This window comes from Myotis nattereri, assembly GCF_964212035.1.
Source record: "Myotis nattereri genome assembly, chromosome: 12".
Lineage (NCBI taxonomy): Eukaryota > Metazoa > Chordata > Mammalia > Chiroptera > Vespertilionidae > Myotis > Myotis nattereri.
Genome location: NC_138087.1, coordinates 76978940 through 76998670, shown reverse-complemented (window position 1 = coordinate 76998670; position 19731 = coordinate 76978940). Strand labels below are relative to the sequence as shown.

General features: G+C 57.8%; 1 protein-coding gene across 1 annotated transcript in view; it reads left to right on the top strand.

Annotated features, from left to right (window-relative positions):
* Nucleotides 1–19731, top strand: part of NIBAN2 (niban apoptosis regulator 2) — a 48554-nt gene that overhangs the window by 16539 nt on the left and 12284 nt on the right. Inside the window, exons 2-4 of the mRNA XM_081103290.1 lie at nucleotides 12180–12310; nucleotides 16991–17119; nucleotides 18864–18969. Of these exons, the coding sequence (XP_080959416.1) occupies nucleotides 12180–12310; nucleotides 16991–17119; nucleotides 18864–18969 (366 nt within the window). The remainder of the gene's footprint in view (nucleotides 1–12179; nucleotides 12311–16990; nucleotides 17120–18863; nucleotides 18970–19731) is intronic.

Below are 19731 nucleotides of genomic sequence, written 5' to 3'. Positions count from 1 at the left end.
GTACTCAGCCCTTTAAAGAGTCATTCATCGAATACTGAGCAAGATTGATGTTGAAACCCTAGCTCAGTGGTTCTCAACCTTCCTAATGCGGCGACCCTTTAATACAGCTCCTCATGTTGTGGTGACCCCCAATTTCATTGTTACAAATTGAACATAATTAAAGCATAGTGATTAATCACAGAAACAATATGTAATTATATATGTGTTTTCCGTTGGCCTTAGGCGACCCCTGTGAAAGGGTCGTTCGACCCCCAAAGGGGTCGTGACCCACAGGTTGAGAACTGCTGCCCTAGAGGCTTTTCATTCATCTGGATGTCTTAGTCAATGCGATAAGGGGAAAAAAAAAAACACGGTATCACTACACGGTACCAAAAAGCAAGACACACATGGTCCTGCCGTCATGAAGTTCAACAGACTTTTACCTCTAGCCTCTCCCTTGGCCTTGTCCACCTGTGGGAAGTGCAGGCTCGGAGAGACAAGGAACCACCCACCTCCACCGCCAGGGAGCAAACCGGGTTTGGTCGCTGAGGTTTGGTGGCGTGTGGTTTGTCGGGTGTCTGCTTTCCGAATCTTCATTTCTCTCTCTATTTTCCCTTTCTGATGAGTTAATCTTCGAGGGCCCGGGAGGATTGAAACCCAAGCATGTAGCTGCTGTTCTGGTTCTTCTTTGCTGGCCCCCATTCATTGGCATGAAACACAGCACAGAGAACGGTCATTCGCACAGGCAGCTCCCTCTGTGCCCATCCCGATGACAGCAGCCGTAGGAGGAAGAAGCTCGCACGCAGGGAACAGGGACCCTCCTCGGGCGGCCACTGGAGCCCAGAGCTGGGCTGTGCTCTGCGTCTGTCTGGCTCCCCAGCCAGGGCTCTCTCCGGGGCAGGAGGTCGGAAGCTGAGCAGGGTGCTCAGTGCGGGGTGGCTGGCTCTCCGGTGATCTTGCAGCTCTGGGAGTCTCCACCTGCCTTTGACCCTCCCTTTGATCCTTTCTTCATGACTCCATTGGCCTGGGTGTGGCTGTGGCCGTGTCAGGGCGCCGTGCAGGACACCAGCCTGCGGAGCCAGCCCGAGACGTGCTCCTGGGAGCCGCAGGGGTGCCCTCCGTGGCAGGCACAGCACGGGCACCAGGGGGGCTGTGGATAGGCCGGTCTTGTGGGGGACGCTGCAGGGCGGGCCTTGGCACCCTCCCTTCTTCACCCTCCCAGCTGGGGTCTGTGCTCCCAGAGAGCAGGGACGCCTGGGTTCTAGGCCCCAGAACAAGCCGCCAACTGTAGGCTGTGGGTACGGGCAGCGAGGGAGGGGCCGGCGGGCATGAGAGGGCTTTTGTTTCCCTGTTTGTGTCTAGATGGGAATTGACTTCTTCCCTCCAGGCAGCCTGGAGGTGTAGAGGAAAGGGCAGCCCCGGGTGGCTGGGTCTTCAGTCTGCCTTCTTTCTGACGTTTCTCCAGAACACTCCAGCCAGCCCTCCCTCCTCAGGCCCTCCGGCCTCAGAGCTCCTGCTTCCTGCCAGACTTGGGTCGCTGAGCTGAGCTGTGGTTAAATATTTGCTAACTGAGAAGAGCTTTAAAGGCGGCTCTGTGAGAACTCCCGACCAGCTCCTCCTGGCCCGCCCGCCGCCTTGCCCCAAAGCTGCCTTCGTGATGGGGAGGCCCGGCCGCCTTGGCCCTGCTGAGCCTCCCTCCGGGCCCACGCAGCCTCCTGCACAGCCAATTTGGCATCTGAAACTGGATGAGCCCCACTGGGCGTCGTTCACTCAGCATGTGTTTACTGAGCACCCACCTGGGCCGGGCATGAGCTGGGTGCCGGAGATGGTGGACAGGGTCTGTCTTGGGGAGAGCCAGCCCGAAGGAGCCTTTCTCAGTGACGCAGTGATTGTGGCTGGGAAGATTGCCAAGGGTAGGGGAGGCTGCGGTAGGAGGTTGTGGGGATAGGACTTGGGGTGGGGGGGTCCCTGAGGAGGTGGCGTTTGAGCTTGGGGAGGAAGAGGTGACGTTTGTCCCTGGCCAGATGGAGGGGGTGGGCTCTGGGAGAGCATTCCAGGCCAGAGACCCCAAGACCTGAGCCTGCTTTCCTCTCTGGGTACTGAATTCCCACTGACTTCGTCCTCCCCATTTCCCCCCAGACTCAGTTTCCCCATCTGTCCAATGGGGAGCTTGGACTTGATCTCAGAGGGCCCTTCTCAGGTCCAGTGGCCTGTTACCAGCCCCAGGGAGCTGCCCTCCAGTGGGGACTGTCCCAGCGGAGTCACACAGACTTGCATTCTCGCCGTGGACTGGGCAGGCCCAGGTGCTGGGATGGAGCAGGGAGCAGAGGCTTTACCCGTGTGATGTCACTTCACCTCTGAGCCTCAGAGTCCTCATCCACAGAAAGGGTTTAATAACACATCCGGGCGAGGGTTAAAAGAAATAATGTCGACTCTAATTGTTAACATGGGGCGCTGCCTCTGTGCCTGGCATTGGGCTAAGTGTTACATGCATTAGCTCATGCCCCAGTTATTATTATAATCATATGCAAATGGTAACTCAGAACATTGTGATGGAAGAGATGACATTTGGGTCGGGCCTTGGAGTCTGGCTAAGATTTAGAACTGTGGGAAAGAGGGGAAGGGAGTTCCGCAGCGGGCACAGCCCAGGTGGGAAGTGCCTGAGTCGGGCAGGAGACGGGCAAGGTGGGGCATGGGAAGGGAATGCGGTTGAGATGGTGGTGGACCCTGCATTCGGTTCAGTGTAATGTGTTTGCGGGCTGCAGTTTGCCAGGCCCTGTGGTAGGTGCTGAGAACGCGGCCATGGGTGAGCCCACGGTCTCCCGGGCGGTCGGAGGCCGGCGAGAGCCTTTGCAAAGTGCCCTGCGTGACTGTGGCCTGCTGTCCCCACAGCCCTGGGGTCGGGGCTCAGGCCCAGTGTGGAGTGGTCTCCACTTGGCAGCTGGCTGGCCTCGGACAGCCCTGGGGTCGGGGCTCAGGCCCAGTTTGGAGTGGTCTCCACTTGGCAGCTGGCTGACCTCGGACAGCCCTGGGGTCGGGGCTCAGGCCCAGTGTGGAGTGGTCTCCACTTGGCAGCTGGCTGACCTCGGGCAGGTCACTGGGCCCCAGGGCCTCTGTATGCCTGTACCCACCTCCTGGGGTGATGTCACCATTTGCTAATCACCCCTGCAGAGTGCTGGCCCCGTGGCGGCGGCGCTGCATGGTGCCTGTCCGGCTGGGTGGCCTTAGGCAGGCTCCCGAACTGCCCCCTGCCTTCGTTCTTCCCTCTGTCCACTGGGGTGACGACGAAACCTCCGACCTCCTGGCCACTGAGATCTCCCACATAAAGCTCCTCGCGCAGAGCGGGCACGCGGTCAGATGGCCGTCATTAGTGGGCCTTGGGTGTGCTGCGGGCTGCTGTGTATGTGGGGAGAGGTTTTTCCTGGTTCATAACTGGCCCCCGGGAGGGGTGACCTAGCAGAGGGTCCCTTCAGGGCACCTGAGGCCGGTAGGGAGGGAGGCCTCGGGGTGGCAGCCACCTTCCCCAGGCAAAGAGACGGCATTGTGCACATTCTCGTCCCTGGGACCCAGCCACAGCCCTGGGTTGGGCTTAAGCCTCCCTTTCTGTGGTGAGGAATCTCTGGGGTGTGTGTGGGGAGCCTTATTGCTCAATGGGGCGGTGTCTCTCTGCGGGGGGCGGCCCTGGCTCCGGATCGCTGCCTCTGGCGTCCTGCTCTGGGCTGTCTTCCCATTCTGTTCCTACTGTGCGCCAGGCCTTGTCCCAGGTGTGGTGGGCACTGCCAGGGGGAGTCAGACAGGGAACATGCCTTGACCAACAACTAGGAGATCAACAGGGGGCTTGTGGGAGCCAGAGAAGCTTTCTGAGCAGGGGAGGATCAGAGGGCAGGGGGTAGAGATTTGGAGGTTGTGGCCGGCATAACATGGGAGTGGCCTGGCTGGGCGCCAGGGACTATCGGTATAGTCTGGGCTGAGCTGGACTGGTTCCTGGCTAGGAAGCCTGCTTCAGCCTGATGGCCCTGTGCTGGGGGGCAGGGCACGGGGGTGGGATGGGTGTGGGAATCCTCTCGGGGGCCCCCCAGTGGGGTCCCAGGGACCTGCCATTGCTCTACACGCCTGCTTCAGGGCATGCTGATGGGGTGACCTGATCAGTCCCTTGCGCCACCCCCCTCCCCCACCACCGGGTGCTATTCCCCCTCTGGACAAGGGCTGGCCTGGGGCATGCAGCGTCCCGCCGTCTGGATTTGGCTCTGCTGCTAGTTCAGGCTTTTCTCCTAGATGGGCTGCCCAGCCCGTCCCTTGCTGGCCCCTGGAGCTGTCATTACCCCTCCACCGGGTTCCCCCTGATTACGGGTCCTGAGCGGGAGCCTTGTCAGCCTTTCTGGCAGCGGCCACCCACAGGCCAGTGCTGCCTGGAGCCCTGCCCCCAGGGGCTGGCGGTCTGGAAGGTGGAGTGAGACGGATTTGCTAGACTCCGACGGTTCTGGGTGCATGTCTGTCCCTAGAGAAGTCACTTGCCCTCTCTGAGTCTCCGTGTCCTGCTCTGTAAAGTGGGGACAGTGCATGAAAAATGCGTGCACCCGTGTAGCACCATCCTGGGCACAGAAGAGGCGTGGACAAACAGCTGTTGCTACCACGTGTTAACAGTCACAATGGGGAGGGGGTCATGTAGAAGGGCCCTGGCTAAGTCCTGGGCCTGGGCAAGCCGAACAGTGACCCTAGGAGAGTGTCGACACCTCTAAACCTGAGGCTCTCCTGCTCTCCATGGAGGCACTTGGAACAACTGTGACACAGGGGGTGGAGTCCCGGCCTCGCTCTGTCTCTGCTCTTCCTTCAGCTCCAGGGTGGGTGGCTCTGCGGTGGGTGGGGTTGGGGTGCTGGGCTGTCTCCCCCACATTCCCTCCTTGGCCCTGCTCCCCAGCGCCCTGGGAACTAGGCAGGCAGGTTCCGGGCCACCCCGCCCACCAGGGTTTCAGTAAGCAAATCTCTCAGCCCTGAAACCGGGCTGGGCCTGGTGGCGAGGTGTGGCCGGGAGCCCACTGGAGGGACCGGATGGGCCAGGAGCAGGTCTGGCACAGTGCCCTCAGCTGAGGCCAGAACAGGGCTGGCACCAGCGTGGAGCCCCCAGGGTTGGCACAAGGCTGATGTGGTCTCAGGGGGAGAGCTTCCTCTTTGCCCTGGCACCCCACTATCAGCAGAGTGGAGGGCCCGGGGCCTGGGCTCAGATCCTGCCGTCTCTGGGAGGGGGTCTCAGTTCTCTGGGTCTCCATCTCCTTGTCTGAAACGTTCCTCCGATATGACAGCACCTGGCGCGGGGTTGACTTGAGGATTTGGGGGGGGTGGTCCAGCTCAAAGTTTTAGCTCAGGGGTGGCACGTGCTGGGCTTTGGAAGGGCCGCGAGAAAGCAAAGAAACTCCTTAGCTTGGCTTCCGGACTCTGCAGGGTGTTACCTACCTGGGTCCATTCTCCGAGGACCCTGCACTCTTCCTCCCATTCTCAGCTCAGCAAGGACTTTCTCTTCTCCGGGCCTCAGGTTCCCTATGGGAACCATGGGCTCAGTACCCCATCTTCTACCCCACCCCAGAGTCTCCAGGCAACTCCAGGCCACCCTGGGGCCTCTCCAGTTCTTGCCCAGCCTCCGCTATCTGCGTGCAGGAAGTAGCGTGATCCTTAACGTTGTCAGTTTGGAAAATCAGAGATTAATGTCCTTCCGGCTGCTTTGGCTGCTGTCGGTGCTGGTCCTGGGGATGGGGGGACCGTGGTTGCTCGCCCCTGTGTCAGGGCTTCTCCCTGGGTTGGAAGAGCCTTGGACAAAAACGCTTCATAGGCGTCTCCATTAGTGCTGTACCTCCTCCCATCAGGGCCAGTGCACACTCGCCTTCGCCCATAGATCTTCTTATCACCCAGTCAGGCATCTGCTGTTGTGCCATTTTGCAGCGACTGAAACAGAGGCCCCAGGAGGGGAACTGCCGTGGCCGAAGCCACATAGATAGTAGGTGGCAGAGCCGGGCTTTCATCCAGAGCTGAGGTGCCTGGAGGAGATGGGCTGAGTCCTGCCCCCCCCACCCCCATCCTTCTGCCCAGCCTGGGGGTGACTGTGGTCAGCTCCCACTCAGTTGACTCACCCGCAGCTCAGAGGAGGTGGTCAGCTCCTGGGGCCAGGACAACACCGATTAGATGGTCGTTAAGATATTAAGTCAGCTGAGCCAATAGAGACCCACCCACCCATTTTATAGGTGGGATGATTGAGGCCCAGAGAAGATGGACAAGTAAGGACCCAGTAGGTGTGAAGGTTCCCTGCTAACTCTGACCAGAGCAGGGGATGGAGCCCCCAGACTTCAGGCCTGACTCTGACAGTGGAGCCAATGGCGTGACCTTGGGAAAGTCGCTGCCTCTCTGAACCTCAGAATCCTCACCTGTAAAATGGGACAGTTAAAGTTGGCTTTACCTGCCTCTTGGGATCAGACAAAGACCCAGCCAGAAAGTGTAAGGTAGGGCTTCGGAAAGTCCATTGTGCTGCAGTGTGGGAGGCTAGGGGAGGAGGAGGCTTTGGTGTGAGACACGCCTTGAAACCCACCTCTTGCCCTTCCAGGCTGTGTGTCTTTGAGTAAGTCGCCAGGTCTCCCTGAGCCTCAGTTTCCTTATCTGTAAAGTGGGCATAACAGTATCTGTTCACATTTGCTGTTGAACATGCATATGTTTACGGAGGATAGCATGCCTGGTAAACTTGGGGGCTTCTGGGGCAGAGTTAGGAGGACTGGCTGGTGAGAAGGCCCCCCCCCCCCCCGAGTCACCCTCAATGGTCCCAAAGGACATACCCTTTGGAGACAGGGTTCCGGGCATTCAGGGGGCAGAGCCTCCTAAGATCCCAAGATTTAAAGATGCAAGATCCCTTACTCAGCCAGCTCACTGAAAGGCTTGAATCTAAAACAACTCCCGTGTGTGTGTGTGTGTGTGTGTGTGTGTGTGTGTGTGTGTGAGACTGTGTGTGTGACTGTGTGTGTGTGAGAGTGAGTGTGAGTGTGTGTGTGAGTGTATCTGTGTGTGTGTCTATGTGTGTGTGTGAGTGTGTATGTGTGAGAGAGAGAGTGTGTGTGTGCTGCCCTGGCCCCATGTCCTGGGAAGTATCCTCTTTGGAGCCCACTACCGTCATACTGCAGACATGACATGGAGATGGAGGCCCCAGGTGGGCAGTGGCTCCCTGAGGTTGAGCACAGTGGGGTACTCAGGTGCACCCCTAGAGTTTACGGGCTGCTGCGGGAATCAGAACCCCCACGGGTGGGCCCTTCCTGTGACAACCCATGGAACTGCACACTCGGTTTTTGTTGACTGACAGAGAGAAATGGCCCTTGGTGAGCCACTAAGCTTTCTGACCTCGGTTCATACACCTGTAAAGGGAGAGCTCTACCGTACTCACCTCTGGGCCATTTGAAGAATCTGGGTGTGTTGGGCCCTCCTAATTCTGTGGGACGTGCTGGCAGAGGGGCACAGAAGGGGGCAGTGATCACCTCTGGACACTAGTAGAGGCAGAAGGTTATGCCAAGGGACCCCGCCAAGGTTGAGTGGGAGCCTGGGTTCCGGGTGCTCCACGCACACACCCAGCCTGCCTTTCCCACCCCCTCACCTCTGCCTGTGCCGTTCCTTCCTCCTCATGGGCTCACCTTTGTCTGTTGAAGACTTGCCCACCTTTATCATTATTCTTATTTTGTGATTACTTTCCTGGTTCTTTTTTTTCCAAAAGTTTTTATTGGATTTTTTTCAAACTATAAAAGTTATACCTGCTAATAGGAATGTTAGTCTCTTATATTATTGTTAAAGGCTGAGAACTGTTATGATTAAAAGTAACATTTATGGAGGTCTGAACTGAGTGCTTCAAGGGCTATCCTTGACCTGCAGAGCACTGTGAATGGATTGTGTTATGCCCATTTTACAGATGAGGAACTTGAGGCTCTGAGAGAGCTAGGCTGCTGCAGGCCTGGGGTCTGGCGGAACTGGGACTCCATCTCCCACCCTGTGCTCCTCGCCAGGAAGCTGGGAGCCTGAGGCTGGAGGGCAAGCTCTCAGTCCCACTACCTTCTCCTGCTGCAGCACTTGGGGCTGGGTCAGTGCCAGGAGGGAGGGGGAATGGGTGAGAGAATGTGGAAGGTAGACGAAGCCAGCACACACCCTCAGACGTCTCTGCCCCAGCATCTCTGTAGCTCCCAGCAGCAACTGGATCCCTACAACTAGCCTGGGTCTCTCAGTTCCTGGGCCCAGGGGCGGAGGGTGCTCTATGGAGCAGTGGTCGGAGGCAGGGTCAGGAGGGGGTCAGGAGGCTGCGGCTTGAACCCTGAGTGCCTCAGCCTGGCCTCGGGGGAGCCCCTCACCCTCTTTGGCTGAGTCTCCTTCATGGTTGTGAGCCTTGGTCTTGGAGTTCCCAAATCCATGGTGTGTGGTGTCTCCAGAAGCTCTGGAAGTGAAAAGAGCTGGTGTGGCAGGTGGGAAGGGCAGAGGGGCGCCTGAGGCCTCGGGGACCACCCAGGCACACAGGGACGCCACAGTGGGAATTCAAGCTGTAAAATCCCGGTGGCAGCCCCAGGGAGACAGCCTCTGCAGGGAGGCAGGAAAGTGGGGTACAGAGTAGCACTTGTAGGGAGGGGGCTGGCAGGGTCCTCCTCCTCCAGCAACATTTGGCCAGAGAGGGAGACCCTGTCCAGGGTGTGTCCCCTGCCGGCTCTTTGTCCTTGAAGGGGGCTGGCCCCCTCCCCTCCTGCCTCTCTGAGGCCCAGAGTCCTCATCCTCGGCCTTCCTGTGGCACTTCCTTTGTATCAAGCGGGGGCAGCTCCTCCCAAGCTGTCTTAGGACATTTCTCAAGAATGTGCTTGGGGCTACCTCTGCCAAGAAGCCACAGCGTTCCCCCACTGTCTCCCCTTTCCAGCGCTCCTTTGCTGCCAAACTTAGGCGAGCGCCCAGCTCCTTAGCGATGCCACCTCTTAGTCCACCCCTTACCCAGCCTCTGCCCGTCCTGTAGGGCCTGGTACAGAGCAGGCCCTCAGTAACCATTTGGGGAATGGACTCCCCTCCCTCAGCACCTGCTGTGCCAGGCCACAGGGGCGACCACAAGCCCACCCTCCTGGGGTTTGCAGTCAATCCTTAGACACAAATGAGCATTCCCAGCTACTGGGGTGTGAGAGACCCCACGCTCTTCAGTCTGTTTGGTTCTAGAATTTTAGGCAGCAAAGGGTTTATCTAAAAATGGCAGACCAAAAAATAAAATAAAAGTAAAGTAAAAACCAGGCAGATCTGTACAGTTCTTGAGTTCGGATAGTAAGGCATGTCTGTAATTGCGGTGGGGTGGGGGCCGGGGCTGCTGCAGTCTGTTTGGGGGTGCAGGGCGCATGGGGCTGCCTCCCCTTTTCCTGCTCCAAGTTTCCGCTGGTACCCTTTCCTCTCTCCACCCTCTGCCTGGCGACTTCTCCCCTCTCCCCCAGTCCTCTTGTCCTTCACTCCTGGCCCCCGGCCCCCAGTTGCCCTTGGATAATGTGAGAGGTTTAAAATGAATTTCATCCTCGCCTCCCAGCTCGCCGGGCCGCTCTCAGCCGGATGTTTCAGGTCTGTCCGCCTCATTTTCGCCTCCTGGCTCTGTCTGGGTCACCTCCTTCGGTTGTCATTTCCTCGGCCTCTGCCAGCTTCCTCTCCAGCCCACAGCCCCAGCCAACGTGGGCCTGCAGGACGCCGTCCCGCGGTGATGCCTGGCCTTCACCTGGCTGGCCTTGCCCTTCCTGCACTTTTCCCTCGTCTAGCCTCCTAAACGCTGCCTGGATACAATGTCTGGCCCTCGCTGACCGGCAGCTGAGATCCGGGTTCAGCTTCCTCCTGGACCTGACGCCCTGAGGTCAGGGCAGCTCCCGGCCCTTCTAGAAAGAATGCTCTGTCCGAGGCTGGGTGCACAGGGCTGGGTCACACTCCCACAGACTTGGCTGAAGGGCCCTCGAGGTCGGAGGGCCCACACCTACCCATCCTGCACCCTGGGAGAGTGCCCATGGGAGCCAGGCTGCTCGGGGCAAAACCCCAGACGGAGGCTGAATGGGCTGATGGCTGAGAACCCTGCTCTCCTGTTCTGGCACCAGGAGCCTCTTATCCATAAAGTGGGAAGACAGTAGTGCTGACTCCCTAGGCTTTTCCTGAAGGTTCTTGGGGATCGTGCCTGTAAAACTTGCCCCGATCCCCGCGCCCGCCCCCTCCCCCCCCTGCCCCCGCCCCCGGCTCGGGTTAACAATCGATGGTAACTATTATGGTAGTGATTACAGGATTTATCAACATGATTGTTGTCTAGGGTCCTATTTTCTCTATTTGGCCCCAATTCATTACCATCTCTCTCCCCACCTCCCCCCCACTCCCCATCTTGCCTCATTTTTCAAAACAATTCCCATGGTCTTTGAGAGGGTTCTGGTTGTTTATGGTTTTCAGAAATAGGCATTCAAAGCAAATTCCTCATCTGCTCTCCTTGTGTTCCCCCCAAGACAGAATGTGCACAGACAGGATCTCATCCGGGGAAGGGGCGTGCAGGCAGGGCCAGGCCGGTGGACGGTGGACCGGGTTCCAGGGGCTGAGCTTCCTCCAGGCGGAGGGCGTGGCTTGCCTGAGACCTCAGGTGGAGGATGTCGCACATGCTTTCGGCCTCCTCCCTGACCCCCACCTCTTTGCTGGGCCCCAGGATTACATCCCAGCTACGCCGCCTGCTAGCTGTACGACCTTGTGCCAGAGACTTAACCTCTCTGCTCTCAGTTTCCTCCTCTGTAAAATGGGGCGACCCGCCCAGCCGGTGTGGCTCAGTGGTTGAGTGTCGACCTATGAACCAGGAGGTCACGGCTTGATTCCTGGTCAGGGCACATGCCCAGGTTACAGGCTCGGTCCCCAGTGTGGCAGCTGATCAAGGATTCTCTTTCATCATTGATGTTTCTATCTCTTTCTCCCTTTCCCTTCCTCTCTGATCCACAAAAATATCAATAAAAATATATTAAAAAAAAAATCAAGTGGCGTGACCCAGTTCTACCTCACAGAGCTATGGAGAGGATTCCACGAACTGCTGACCAGCCGGGTGCCCGCTGCCCCCGGAGACCAGCACGAGAGGGACGGTGTCACGTCCGCCTCTTTTCCTTTGAGAAACCTGGAGTCCGAGGCTGCCAGGTTAGCAGGGCCTGTTCGTGATTGAGTCCAGCCTGTTAGTGTGCAGGGGAAACAGGCCCAGCGAGGCACACGCCCCTGGACGGGACTCAGCACCAGGAAGTCCTTCCCAAGGAGACGGCCCCCTTGTCGTGGGTCACAGCCCTCTCCGGGCCTCAGTCTCTCCACCTGCACAGAGGGATGCCTGGCAGTGCACATACTGAGTGTCTGACGGGTGCCCGAGGCCACAGGACTCACTTTCTCGGTTCAGAAACCGCTTTAGCAGAAGAGAGAAGCCAACGACCAGTGCGAGCAAAAAGGTTGTTAACTTGGTAGATGAGTCACTTTTAGGATATTTATATTTTATTGTGAAAAGAGTCACGCACGTAAGCTAATTAAATGCAATAAAAGTGAGTAAAGCAAATGGAGTGGACTCTGCACCCCTCATTCCCACACCCAGAGGTCCCATGTCCACAGTCTGCAGTGTGGCCTTCCCGACCTCGTCCCATAAGCCTCCAGGAGGTTTACATGTATGGACAGGGCCAACCTCAAATGCGATGGCAGTCCGCGCGATTCTGTGGCTCGCTCTTTACGTGACGGAGTGTGGACACCTTCCCGCAGTTGATGCTCATATCTATAGACCCTCCTCCGTCTCCTCACGGCCTTATCCTTGTGCCCACAGCTGCCAGTCACCCTCCAAAGGGCCGTCCCGTTTCCAACACCCCAGCCCCGGTCAGGGGCCAGTTCCTCAGCATTCCGGTTTGACAGGAACCTGGAGTCTTGGTTCCGGCTGCATCTGTTCGAGGCTGAGTGCCTTTTCACTCGTCTCTGGCTTCCTCGTCCTTTCTCTGCCTCGGGTCATTGCCCATTTCCCTGCGCGGAGGTTCCCCCAGGTGTGTGTGTGCAGGAAATGCACGCTCCTGCCCAGAACGCAACGCCCAGAGCAAACCATTTTACAAGCAGGAATTTGGGGGGCGTGGACGTCCCTCCCTGGGGCAGAGTGGCTGCATGCAAATACCTGTGATGACCTCATGTTCCCGTTGGTCCTTCCCTTTCAGAGAAAACGGGAAAGATCCTGACGGAGTTCCTTCGTTACTACGAGGACCAGTATGGCGTCGCCCTCTTCAACAGCATGCGCCACGAGATCGAGGCCACCGGGGGACCGCAGGCCCAGCTGCTCGCGCGGAAGGTGAGAGGCCCCGAGCTGGTGTGGCTTCTGGCCGGGCTCTGGCATTGCTCACCCCGTGGTCTCAAGCCAGTGGCTGCTTCTCTGGGCCTCAGCTGCCCATTGTTGCCATGATGGGCTCTCAGGGCCCCACCCAGCTTCTGAGCAGGCAGAGGACCTGGTGGTGGTGGTGTCCAGGCCCCTTTCTCACTGTGGGTGACACCCCCAGCTCTGCCCCTCCTGCACAGACAGGCCTGGGTTCCAGCCAGATCCTTCTCTGACTACCTCACTTCCTGGATCCTCAGTTTATGCCTCTGTAAAATGGATCAGCACACCTCCTGCACAGGATGCTGTAAGGGTTAAAGATGCGAGTCAGCGGGTGCCGGGAGCAGGGAAGGAGTTTGGTGGCGCCGGCTGACACCGTTGTCATCACCGGATCCCGTTAGCGGGAGGATGATGTTTGTCTAGTATGTGTTTGTCCCGCGAGGGACTGGAAGCGCCCGTGGAGGTGCTGGGGCCACTGTCCTGGAGGGATGGAGACTGGAACCCCTTGGTCTGGTAGGAAAGAACTTGGGAGGATCTGGGTTCAAATTCTCTAGGTTGATCCAACCCCCAAGGCTCAGTCTTCTCATCTGACAAATGGGTGCGTACTTCCTGCGTAGGGCCGTGGTGAGGATGCAGAGAGGATGAATGTGTGTGTTTGGGGGCAGGTGGGATTACTCAGGGGGTGTGAGTCCTGACCTGCTGGGTGACCTCAGGCATGGGGCTTCACCTTATTGAGCCTCAGTTTGTCTGTCTGTGAAATGGCATTCAGACAGAGGAGTCATGGGCCAGAGGACTCAGGGCAGCTTTGTGGAGGGGTGGGATTTCATGGGGCTTAGGCATGGATACAGGCATTGGGGGTGGGGGTGGGGGCGGGGGCAGGGGAGGCAGCAGAGCAGACAGAAAAGGTTAGGAAGGCCTGACACCGGGATTTTTATTTTATTTCATCCCATTCCCCATCCTCCCCAAACGAGGGACTGAAAACTGGGCTGTCTACCCTAAGCCCCAGTGGGGTGGGAGCTGGTGTCACTAGCCGGGCTTTGAGGATTCATTACTCTCTGGTGTCCTCTCAGCTGGAGGAACAGCTGGAAGCATTAGCTCAGGGGCTGGGAGAGGTGCTGAGACTAGGGATGACCTTGACAGACCCGCAGGCCCCTTGTCTGGGACCCACCGACTGTGTCAGGTCAGATGCTGGCCCCAAAGTCATCGGCAGGCACTCCAGGAGACAGACAATGTACAGCTGCTTGCACAGTCCAGTGGGTGCCACCACAGGGTGAGCCCAGGCAATGGGGGCCTGGCCTCTCAGCTGAGGACCTGATGGGAAAAAGAATATCAGGCAATGGCACGTGCAGAGGCCAGAGCTGAGCCTTTCAATGGCTCGCCCGGATGGCGGAGGCAGGCCTCTGAGCCAGGGTCGGATTCCTAGCTTAGGGCTCTTTCTGCCTCTCCAGGCCTCATCGCCCAGCCTGCTGAGGGTGGAGGGGAGGTCAGTACTGTGTGTCAGAGCCTCTCAGAGCATCACATGTTCCTTTGACTTTGGAACCAGCCAAGGCTGTTCTCTTGGTGTCATGGTCACCTCCGACCTTCTGACAAGGAGGGCAGAGGCGCACAGAGGGGCCTGGGGGTCTGGCAGGTGCACACCTGGGTGACAGGAAAGGAGGCAGGTGAGCTACATCGAGTGGGCAGAGCTGGAATGGCCCCCTGTTTGGAAAGAAATGTCACAGGGATCCAGGTCCCAATAACCAGAGACAGCAGTGGGGGCTGGCGGACAGCACAAGCCTTCACTCTGTGTGAAAAGGGCCCTCAGCACTCACGGTGCAGATTCGTTGCAGGAAAACAGAATTAACACGGAAGCAAGAAGAGTAACAGAAATCACCCACAACCCCTGGGAAGCAGGGAGATTTGGTCCCATTTTGTCACTCAGGAAATTGGCCATCACGATGCTAAGTCGTGACAGTAATATTATAGCAATAGAAGTAATGATATTAATCATCGTCATCATCATCACATCGTGATTATAAGAAACAATAATAAAATAGGTATAGTAATAATCAAAACAGAAGTAATAAAATAGTAGCAGGTGTTTTAAGGGGGCATGGTTCGTCCAGCTGTGGGCGCTGAGGCGTGGAGAGGTCCTGGTGCTTGCACAGGCTGCCCTGGCATGGGCGGCGAAGCTGGGCTGGAACTGGGGCTGTTGGAACAGGGTCTGTGTGCTGACCACTCACCCCCCCACCCCCACCCGGAAGAGTCCCTCCGTGGTATTGGAGAGCTTTGCAGAATCCAAAATATTTTGCCTGGGCAGTCGGTTCTGTTTCATTTCCTGCAGACCTTCCAATGGAAACACGACGCTGCCATTTGAAAGTCTTAAAAATAAAACCCAAACCCACAACCAACCACCCATTCTTGGCTGCCCAGGATCTGGGGGTGGACTTGGGGGGTGGGGTGGGGCGGGTTGCTGAGCCCCAACTGCCACAGCCTCCCGCTGCCCCTGAGTCCTGGCTCCTGTCCTAAGCGGAGGCCTGTGGCCTGCAAGGTCTCAGCAGGGTGTCAGGAGGGCTCTCTCAGCTCATTCAAGAAGACCTGGGGTTTGGGAGGTGGGATGAGAGTGGGCCCTGACCTAAATATAGCCCACTGACCCGCAGCTGTGACCTGGGCAAAGCCCGCGTGTGGGGTGGTGGGTAGGGGGAATCGTTTTCTTTTCCGGTAAATATTTTTATCCCTGGGTAGGAAGCAGTCCTCAGGGTCCTATTGTTTAAGTACAATGGGCCCTCGTTTTCCAAGAGTGTTTTGGCATTTCCCCTTGAAGGGTAGCAGGGAAGCTGCTGGGAAGAGGGGGCTGCGTGTGAAGGAGGAGGCCGAGGCCAAGGGGCCGGGACCTGGGGGCGGCTTGGGAGGGGCCCCTCACACCAGGCTGCAGCTGCGGGGCTGCCAGAGGCAGAGCCAGGAAGCTAGGGGGCCAGGCACCATTAAATCACGCTTCTCCCATGATGACATCTGACCCATGTTTCTCCTGCAAAAGGCACCATATTTGTAGAACAGGTAGAAGCTGCCCAGAAAGCGTGGAGCCCTGCCTCCCCGAGCTCCTCCCCGCCAGGAGTGAGTCTGCTCCCTGGTGGCCTGCGTCTCCTTTCCCGAAACTTCTGGGCGAAACTGCCGGGCGGGCGCTGATCTGCTCTGGAAGCACTCTCTCCCGGGGGCCGCCCCTCCTCCTCCCCAAAGCAGTCAGTCTTGGAGCGGGGAGATTGACGCAGACTGAGTAATCCTCACTGTGGCCACACGCGGACTGTGAGCTGCACGCAGACCTGCCAGGTGCCAGCAGCTGCAGCTGCCCGTGTGAACTGCACACTTCATCTCAGAGTCCGAGATGAAGTCAGTGCTGTCACGGTCCCATTGTACAGAAGAGGAAGCTGAGGCTTGTTAACGTAAAAAACCATTGAAACCTGTAAAGAATTTTTGTGAGTTTATTTGAGCCAAACTGTCGACATATGCCGGGAAGCAGAACCTCAACGAATTGAGATAGTGCTCCGGAGAATGGCAGGGTTACATCTGTATTTATACATGAAATTCATTGGTGACAGATGTAAGGAGGTGGGATTAAGCGAAGCAGGGAAACCTCTGTGATAGGGTAAATAGTAAAATGATGGACACATACTTAGGTGGGTGCAGGATCAATTAACATGATAATGAAGGAATTTGTAGTATCTGTCCTGGCGCCCAGAACATTTGGTTGTGCCCCAGGGGCTCCAGAAAAAGGGAAGTTACAAGTTACCCAGACATTTCAAGGGAATGTTATCTTAGAGGCAAAAAGGCAAATGGGCTCAGTAAGGATCAAAGTTGATCTTGTCAGTGAAGATACTGGCTTAGACCATAACTGCCCACCATAACTGCTTTTAGTTAAAGTTTAATTTCAGACCATCCTTTGTGGTTATTTTAGGTCTCTGAGTCTGCTAGGCTGCCACGCAGGCCTTCCCTGAGCTTGTCAGGTCAGCGTGTGGCCCCTTTCGTCCACAGGCTCAGAGGTGATGTGACAGGCCTGAGGTCACTCTGGGTCAGAGGCAGAGTTGAAGTTAGGGCTTTGCAGGCAGGTTTGGGCTTTTCTGCCGCTCACACTGGTCACCAGTCTGCCAGGATGCCGGTCAGACATCGAGCCCTCCAGACTGGGGTCCCCTGCACCCCCACCCGGATTCATGGAGGCCATCCCGTCAGCTTTCGGCTGGGGAGGCTCTCTGGAGCCACCTTGGTCACGTGTTTGTTGCCTTGAGGAGAAAAGGAGGCCCAGAGCTGGGAAGAGACTTGCCCAGGCCCTGGGGCCTTCACCGGCCTGGCCCGTGGGCGTGTCCCCTCTGCAGAGTGACTGCCCTTCGGAGGGAGTCCCAGACCCATCCTGAGGTCGCTGTGTCTGCGAGGGCCAGGACGGCGTGCGGTCCTGCCTGGGTTCTGAATTGTGGTGTGCGGCCTGGGTTCAAGTGCTAGCAACTCCGTTGCTCCTCCCGGACCCCTCACTGCCCTGAGCCTCACTTGCCTCGTTTGCCAGGTGGGCTGGATGCAGCCCTGTCCCGGAGGCCTTCATGGGTGAGCGCGGAGGCACCCAGGCCCGCTGTCACCTTGGCAGAGGACCCCTGGGCCTCGTCAGCCTCACGCCCGCCCGCCTCCCTCCCACAGGTGCCGCTGGATGAACGCATCATCTTCTCGGGGAACCTCTTCCAGTACCAGGAGGACAACAAGAAGTGGAGGAACCGCTTCAGCCTCGTGCCCCATAACTATGGGCTGGTCCTCTACGAGAACAAAGTGGTGAGGCCGCCACTCCCTCCGCTGGGTGCCGGGTGCCCTCACTGAGCCCCGGCTCCTCCTCCAACCCCAGCCAGGTCTTCTTCCCCTTCTCCTTGGCCCCTCCCCTCCCCAGCTGTCCTCCTTCATGCAAGCCCCCTACTCCTAAATCTGAGACTCCAGACCTCCACCCTCACCTGCCACCCACCATCCCCCATCCTGTCACCAGGGCCAAAGCAGAACCTCAGCACCCCCTTCCCTCGCACCCTTCCTACCTCCCCATAGGTTCCCCTCTAACGTTCATCCATCCAGGCATCCAGATCTGGGTACCCCAGAACTAGCTCACTAGCTCCTATGTACGCATCCCTGCGAATCTCTCTCCAGTTCTTCCAAATCCCCATTTCCAGGGCCTCCTCCAACTCAGCTGCCCCCACCCCAGCCTGGGCTTCCTGCCACTCAGCTCCGCGGACCCCTCCCATCCTTACAACAGCCTCTCCCTGGGTGGTGATCTGGTCTTTTCCTTCCTGGTTATCCCCTCGCATTTCCCTGCCCTGCAGCGGGAGGGATGTGTCCTGCGGAGGGTATGTCTCCTTGCCTTGGGCCCTTGCGGAAGCCCCACCCGCTGAGCCACAGGCCCGGTTTCTTCTACCAGACGTGTCTCCAGAGAAGCCAGGACAGGCTGGAGCCCTGTGCCGGGCAAGTCAGCGTTAAAGTAACCGGGTCAGGAGCAACCTGTTGCCGCAGGGCAGTGGTTCACAAATAGATAGAATTCCGTCAGGATGACCTGGAAGGCCTGTTAAAAAAAAAAAGCAGGTTGCTGGTCCTGCCCCCGTTTGATCCAGGCCTGGAATCTCTCTCAATGTGCATGTCTAACCAGTTCTCAAGTCTGGACCACACTTGGCCAGTAACCAGTGCACCCCCACCCCGTACCCCAGGTTTGAGCTACTCTCAAGAAATGTGCCGCGTAGTGACACCTAGCGGCAGGGTGCAGCATGGCAGCCCTGCTGTAGGAGCTACTTAGGCAGCAGAACCACTTTGCTCCCGGCTGGGAAAGGAAGCAGTGCCCAGACCTGACTCTCCCCGACAGGAGACTTGTGTGGTGCTCAGAACCTAGGGCTTGGTGGACAGTTCAGGGAAATGGTCAGACACCCTGGGCTCTGGAGGCTGACAGTCCAGGATCATGTCCTAGGTCCCCGCTTACCAGCTGTGTGAACTGGTGGCTAATAATGGCACCCACCTGCCGGATTGTGCAAATTCTGTGAAACGAAGCATGCGGTACCCATGGCACAGTGCCTGGTAGATAGTGAATACCTGACTGGGGGTACCTGCTGATAACAGAGGCAGCGGTCGCAGTAATGATAATAACCTCCGCGTGCTCACTGTCCCGCTGTGCCCGGCACCGTGCTAATCATTTCCTGTGCATTATCTGCTCAGTGAGGTGGGGGTCATGACTATCCTGGTTTTATGGATGAAGACCCTGAAACACAGGAGGTGGAGCAACCTGAACTTCAGCCTCACACAGACGGCACTCGGTGTGCCAGGATTTGAGCCCAGAGCCTGGGTTCAGGTCACTAGACCAGGTTGACCCTCGTCACCGGGTTGGTTAGACTCCTCTTCCTCTTTCCTGTGTGTCTCTTCTTCCTTCCCCGTCTTCTCCTCCCGCCTTGGGCAGCAACGCAGAGGAGGGTCCTGGAGTCAGAGCTGGAGATGGGATTGGCTTGGGCATTACCTGTAACCCTCAGGGACCGTCTCTCTCGCCCTCTCGCAGGCCTATGAGCGGCATGTGCCACCCCGAGCTGTCATCAACAGTGCAGGCTACAAAATCCTCACCTCCGTGGACCAGTACCTGGAGCTGGTTGGCAATTCCTTACCAGGTAAAGGAGCACCCATCCCAGGCCGAAGTGCCCTGCACAGGCCCAGGGATTTGGCCCAGGGAGAGGGCAGCCCTGATCCCGGAGCTCCAGGCTCCACATTTGCAGAAAGACCAGCTGGGCCTGGAGCTGCGGGCAGGTGCCCAGCATGAACTGAGCCCCAAGAGAGGAGGCCCGAGGCCACGCAGTGAATCCAGGCTGGACCTGTGCCACCCGCCCTTGTCCCCGAGTCCCCTGCTTCCTGAAGCTTATGATCACAGCTGTGCACTGGGGACCTCACTGTCTATCCTTCCTCTTCCCTGAGTCCTTGAGAGACTCCCGGGAGAAGGTGATCGGGGTGACCCTGCTTTGTAAACTGCTGAGTCAATACTGCATTTTCCAGGAGTTATTCTCCGAGTCCTGTGCACCCCACCTTGTCCCAGACCCCCAGAAGCCTTACAGGGGCACAGCTGCCTCTCAGGTGATCCCAAGGAACTAAAGAGGGGAGGATGCTGGCCTGGGGGGGCAGCATGGGCCCCTACATGGGACTTGCGAGTACAGCGCCCCTGGCTGAGAGCTCAGCTGGAGTGAGCATTCCTGGATCCCGGCCTGCACTCTGGTTTTGTTTTTGCTGTGTCTTTTTGGGCAACACCGCACTGAGAAGCCTGACCTTGGGGTGTTGTGTGGACCCCATGAGGTCTGTGTGTGCCGAGCCCAGCCCCGGGACACAGACGGAGCCAGGGCACAAAGAAGAACCATCATTGTTTTGTTATTAACAACAGCGGC